Source organism: Moschus berezovskii, chromosome 10 (assembly GCF_049115385.1).
Source record: "Moschus berezovskii isolate FMDL1 chromosome 10, NW_MosBer_1.0, whole genome shotgun sequence".
Lineage (NCBI taxonomy): Eukaryota > Metazoa > Chordata > Mammalia > Artiodactyla > Moschidae > Moschus > Moschus berezovskii.
The window spans coordinates 39,386,958-39,393,788 of NC_142469.1; the positions used below are offsets into that span (position 1 = coordinate 39,386,958).

The 6,831-nt window shown below is 38.9% G+C and overlaps 1 protein-coding gene across 1 annotated transcript; it reads right to left on the bottom strand.

Annotated features, from left to right (window-relative positions):
- Positions 1–735: 735 nt before the first annotated feature.
- CALHM4 (calcium homeostasis modulator family member 4) lies at positions 736–6,182 on the bottom strand. Its single transcript, XM_055433855.2, has 2 exons — positions 5,481–6,182; positions 736–1,122 (listed from the first exon to the last, which is right to left on the bottom strand). Exons 1-2 carry the CDS (start codon positions 6,036–6,038, stop codon positions 736–738), a joined length of 945 nt encoding a protein of 314 aa, XP_055289830.1. The 5' UTR covers positions 6,039–6,182.
- Positions 6,183–6,831: the final 649 nt, after the last annotated feature.

Consider the following 6,831-nt stretch of genomic DNA (forward strand, 5'->3'; position numbering starts at 1 on the left):
TCCACTATGGAGGTGCCACAAATAACATTTATGACACCGGTGAGGATACAATATGTGTCCATCTTTCCTTTGGAATGGCAAGATGACTCAGGACCTTTTTGCCTGGGCTTCCCCCCTACATAGTAACAATTTAGAAGGGTTTTTTTTTTAATCTTGATTCCCAAGAGGTCAGATATTTAAGCTTGAAGAAAGAGGAAGAAGCAGTGAAAAGTCGCTGGGTAATATACAGAGGTAGAAAATTTTAAAAACTTAGAGATGGCGAAAATAATGATAAAAGACAAGCAATGCAAAGAGGAAGGGCAAAAATAACATTTATGAGCACTTATCTTATGAAAGGCACTGTGCTGAGTACTTAGCTTGTATTATCATATTTAATTGTCTTACATGTCCTCACAAAAGCTCTGAAGTAGCTGCTATCTGAGTACAGATACAAAATAGCACTCGAAGATATTCATTTTTGCACAGCTACTAAGTAACAAAACTTGGATCCAAATTTTAATATGACTACAATTTTCATATTTGTGAAAAAAAAATCAGACCAATATATGCACTACAAGACCATCAGTGAAATTTCAAAACAAGAAATTGTTACCATGATCAGATAAACTGATTTCGGAAATAGCATTTCAGATGAACTGACATAAACAAATATCAGAAGAGAGAAAAGATGAAGAGATTACATGGAAGCTCTGTCCTCATAAAAATAAAATATTTGAATTGTGAGAGGTACTATGATTAAGGTTTTAATTCAATACCTCCTGATCTGCCTTCCTCATTATCCTCATCCACCCTGCCTCCAAGAAAGCTGTAGTTACCTTGCACGTCATTACCCACACAGAGAAAGCTGGGGACTGACATCTCCCTCCAGTCCTGACATGAAGGAATATGGATGTGTCTGACATCTTCATTTCCAGGAATGAAGCCAAATAGCTTCTTTATACGCTGCAGGATGAGGAGCCGTGAATGCTGCGCTGCGGCTTGTTCAAAGAGCTCCCTCTCGTTGTGGAGGTGGTTGGTCCAGTAGCAATGCTGCAGGGAGGTTAGGGGTGAGCAGCACCTCGCCAGGGAGTAGGAGACTAGGGCAGTGATGGTTGCCAAGGTGATAAGAATCCAGCCCAGCATCTTCACATAATTATTCAAAAGAAAAACAGAAAGCATCAATATATTAAATATTCAAGAAACAACCATGATGGGAGGGATCCCCACAAATCTGAGAACTAAAATATGGGTAAGAAATTTGCCTTTCTAGTCTTTAGCATATTGACAGGTGCTATTCATTTGATCCTGGGTGCAGGTGTGACACAGGATATAGGTCCAAATACTTTCAACTTGACTTTGGGATTACAAAGGATTTTTGGATTTGGGGAATTTCCAAAGATTTTGAAGTGGATTCTAGATACTGTCCTGGAAGTGGCAAACATTATAACCTGCATATTATCTTTGCATAAGAGACATAAACTACATTTTTTATTTTAGTTCAAGTATCAGGTGTAGCTCATACATTTCTTTGGACACTTAATATATATTTAATAATGATAGTGATGAAAATTATGATGTAATAGATAATAATGGTAGTTTTGTAAGCTACCAAGCTCAATGATGTGCCAGGAAGTATTCACTGACATTTCTTCTCAAATTGCTATTTCCTTTTATATTTTTGTGACTGAAGAAAATCAATGAGCAGACTCTCATATCCTTAAATGTGCAGCACCTACTGTTTTCCTTTTCATCTTCCTCTCCCTTCAGATAATCATTTGCTGGCCAGTTTTATGGTTGGTTTTTGAAATATACTTTGAAAGGAAAGTCAACAAGATTTTATTTGCAACTATTTAGTTTCCACTTTTAAAGACTGACAAAAACCAGATAGCTGTTTCTGCACTTAGAATCCTTTTTTTTTCCTTTTCATTATTCTTTTTTTCAATATTTAGTGGTTGTTATGTAGAGTGAGACAGATAGGCTGCACACATTTAGGGAAACCACCAGTATGCAGCCACAATCTAAATGGTGAAGGTCTCTTCCACAGCTTGTGATTCACCAACAGGCCTGGAATTACCAGTGTGTGCACAGCAAGATAGCTTCACTCTAGAGAGGCTGAAGCCTACAAAGAGATGCTCATCATGTCATGATTTAACTTATTAAAGGCCAGCATGGTCGAGGAAAGGTCATCTCAGATGCCCATTAATTCATCAGCTATCATTTACTGAGCCCGAGGTGGACCTCCCACCATGTGCTGTACATACTACTTGGTTCCTGGGACACAGATCCAGATAATTTTAGATATAGTATCTCTTTCCAAATCTTTAAGCCTAAAGAGGGAGACAAAATGTAAAGCCAAGAAATACAGTAAAATAGGATTGTTTTGATAGGCGTAAACACAAAGCCCGAGGAAGGACGATGAAGATACACGAACTTGTTTAAAGGAGAAGAGTGTCAGGGAACACTTCCCAGAAGAGATGATGCTCAAACTTAAATGATGATGCTCAAACAAGTTCACCAGATGCAAGAGGTTGAGGAGAATTCCAATTAGGGAAGAAGTCAGAAGAAGCAGCATGTGAAGAGTTGGGAAAACCCCAAGAAGTTGAATTCACAAGGTCATAGGAATCATATGGGGAAATGGTCAGGGGCCACATATCAAAGGATATTGTATGTCAGGCCAAGAATCTGGATTTATGCTTAGGCTGGTAGAAAATCACTGAAGGACTTTATGTGGGTGACAGTGCAGGGAGCAGGGGGTAGAGGGAGGGTTCATCATTCAATTTGCACTTAGATGATTTTGGCATGGGTATAGAAGGTAGATTGAAATGGGATGAAATAAATGTCCAGAAGATACAGCAGAGACAGGATTTAAACTTAATTTGATCTGGTGGTCAACCCAGAATTATCCAACAGAAAGACAGTACATATTCCTCACATGAGATTGGAGTATGAGGTAACTATAGAATGTGGGAGGGCAAATAGAAACAGCCCCTTGTCTTTGGCTAGCTTGATAAGCCATTTATTAGCTCTATAAACTTATGAAAGTTATAAACTCTTTGAGTTTCAGTTTCCTCATCTGTAAAATGGGGTTGATTATACCTACCTCTTAGGAATATGAAGATTAGAGTTAAGATATAACATATTTGTACACTATAGGATAAGCATCTCAATAAATACTAGTGGTCAATAAATATCACTTGGTTGTGTCCAACTCTGCAACTCCATGGACGGTAGCCCACCAGGCTCCTCTGTACATGGAATACTCCAGGCAAGAATACTGGAGTGGGTTGCCATTCCCTTTTCCAGGGGATATTCCCAACCCAGGGATCGAACCCTGGTCTCCTGCATTGCAGGCAGATTCTTTACTGTCTGAGACACCAGGCAAGCCCAAATATTGGTGGCGTTGTCACTAAATCAAAAAATCCACTTGCTCATGGTACTCAGAGCTATAAAACTGTCTTTTCACAGAAGTCTGTGTATCATTAGACAAGATGTTTTATTTTGACCTTAAGAACATTTTACCATTGTGTATTACACCTTAGTTTTTTAAAGCAAGAACATTTTTTAAAGTCAAAATTGTCCCATTGATTTTTTCACTTTTCACAGCTCCTCTGCTTGACATTTAAGGCCAGAATAAATAGGTTGAGACAAATCCTTTCTTAATAAGATTTCTAATTTTGTTTCAACTGGTCCATACGTAACACTTCAATATTGTTGTATTGACAGTAATTTTTTCAACTAAATATCATCAGCACTTTTAAATTTCAATAACTGAAAAGTGATGGGTCAATAAAGGCCTTTGCAATAAGTAGTTTAAAAATTAATGTGTTTTTCTCAATATTCTATAATAACCTATATGGGAAAAGAATCTGAAAAATAATGAAACAAGAGATATATGAGTATGTATAACTGAATCACTTTGTTGTATACTTGAAACTAACACAACATTGTAAATCAACTATGCTTCAATATAAACTAAAAAGTAAATTAAAAAACATTAATGTGTTCTTATGGCATTGCAGTCATTTGAAATGTGTTTTTCTCCCAAATCCCTGGGAGAAACTGATGAGCGCCAATGATTCTTTCTGTACTGACAAAAATGTACTTTTACATCTTTAGATTTAACCTATAAACCTAGTAGGTTTAGGCCTTCCCCTCACTTGACCACTCCCTCCCACAAACCTATCTAATGACACTAAATTTAGAACTATCATCAGTGTTTATTATTAATTATAATTAAGCCTCCTATAATTTTAGATGTGATTTAAATATATAAGAACACATATTTAGGAATATACATGCAGAAAGATGGAATTTAGTAATAATATTTTTAATAACAATATCTAAAATTCCTTATTGAAGAAAAGTTACGACCAACCTAGACAGCATATTAAAAAGCAGAGACACTACATTGCCAACAAAGGTCCATCTAGTCAAGGCTATGGTTTTTCCAGTAGTCATGTATGGATGTGAGAGTTGGACCATAAAGAAAGCCAAATGCCAAAGAATTGATGCTTTTGAACTGTGGTGTTGATGAAGACTGTTGAGAGTCACTTGGACTGCAAGGAGATCCAACCAGCCCATCCTAAAGGAAATCAGTCCTGAATATTCATTGGAAGGACTGATGCTGAAGCTGAAACTCCAATACGTTGGCCACCTAATGCGAAGAACTGACTCATTGGAAAAGACCCTGATGCTGGGAAAGATTGAAGGCAGGAGGAGAAGGGGACGACAGAGGATAAGATGGATGGCATCACTGACTCAATGGACATGAGTTTGAGCAATCTCTGGGCATTGGTGATGGACAGGGAGGCCTGGCATGCTGCAGTCCATGGAGTCGCAAAGAGTCACACAACTGAGCGACTTAACTGCACTGAAAATTATTTGTTTTTAATATATAATAGATTCTGAACACAGTACTGAGTGCTTTAGATGAATTAACTTGTTTATTACTCACTCCAACCCTATATGACAGATCCTATTAACAATATCTCCATTTTACGGCTGAGAAAAGTGAAGCATAGATAAATTAGATAACTTACTTAAGGTTTTGCAGGTTAATACATGGTAAAGCAAGCCTCAAATGCAGGTCTCCTGACTCCAAAGCCCAACATCCTAACCATATTTATGCAGCCGCTCAGTAGAAATCTAACTGATGAGTGGCAACCAGTTTGTGTTCTACAATCAGACAATATGAGAAGCAGCAGGAATGGAAAATGTTTCCAGTGATTGTAGTTAATATGAGATTGCTGTTGTTCAGTGGCTAAGTCCTATTCAGTTCTTTTGTGACCCCACGGACTACAGCCCGCAGGGCTCCTCTGTCCTTGGGACTTCCCAGGCAAGAACTGGAGTGGGCTGCCATTTCCTTCTCCAGGGGATCTTCCCTACCCAGGGATCAAACACGCATCTCCTGCACTGCAGGCAGATTCTTTACCACGGGAACCACCAGGGAAGCCCCAGTTAATACGGGATAGCAGAGCTGAAAATAAAAAGCAACAACTTACCTGTGACTGGTATCTGTGTAGAAGAGCTACTTCATCTCTGACCAGGATCATATTGGAGGGAACTGATCTGCAGCATGGAAACGCGGCTAGGATCTCCTGCCGTTCGCCGGCACTGACATTGTCAAACGCTCGGTAATGGTCCACAGAAGCAAATTCACTTGCCGCACATTCGTAGTACGTGCCTGTCAGCAGGGTCACCGCCAGCCACGTTAACGGAGCAACAAGTGCCCTTCCGGTGATACTGAAGAAGAGAAGGCAAGCCAGCCTGCGCTCCAGGAGGCTGGTTCTCCGGGGCTGAGGGACACAGCTGCAGCAGTATTCACTGGTGATTGTCCACGTCTGGCTTCTCAGAGCAAAGCCGGCAACCAGAAGGATTAAGGCAGGAATGATCAGAAAAGCAGAACCATAGTAGAAATTTTTCCCAACCTGACAGGGACAACTGAATGTGAAAGAGGAGAAGAGTTGTTGCCCACCGATGGTCAAAGCAGCAATTAAAGTGTTGATAAATGTTCCACTTCTCTGCAGAGAAGATACAATGTCCCCGAGAGCTGGGCTCATCTTGGGAAGCTCCTTCACAAATCAGCTCGCAGCCCTTTCTGATCGTTAGACTCCACCAGCTATAACCATTTTATGGGATCTTACTGGTTTAACTGGTTGTGTCAGGCGACCCAACATCCTTACATGTTTAAAGGATTCTAGCATCTTTCCTTGTGTACTTTGTGAATCCTGAGCTAATAAATGAACTTCAGAGTACAGCCGAAGGGACCTGAGGGAGAGATTCATCTGGCATGAGTAACAGGGGAAACTTCTTCAGTATATCTTTCTATGAAAAAGAGGGTGATCTGATTGCAAAGCAAACTGCTGCCATCTTTCTATGTGCTCCTTTGTGTGACAAAAAATGCTTAGCACCAGCAAATACAGTATTGAAGAAAATCAGAACATTCTTACCATTGTACTGGTCCAAGATTTTGTTACCATAAAATTATAGCATAAAGAATCGTGGAAGTTATCTAATACTAGAGCAATCCAAATTTAGGGCTGTCTGGAGCATCCATAATTTCAGAGTTCTTCCTTATAGATTCCAAAAGTTTTCCCAAAAGAGACGAGCAAGACCTGGGTATCCCTAAAGTCAAATCACAACAAAAACATTCTACCTTTGGATAAAAATATGTTTGTGTTGACAGAACATAATATAACAATGTGTTGTCTTAAAAGTTAAGTTGCAGATTTGTTAATATGGTATCATTTGTTATGTGAAAATATATTTGGGTAATTAATAAAGTTATATACATATAGATAAGAAATTATATGATCACACATAAAATGTCTATATTTAATCATCAAATGCTTT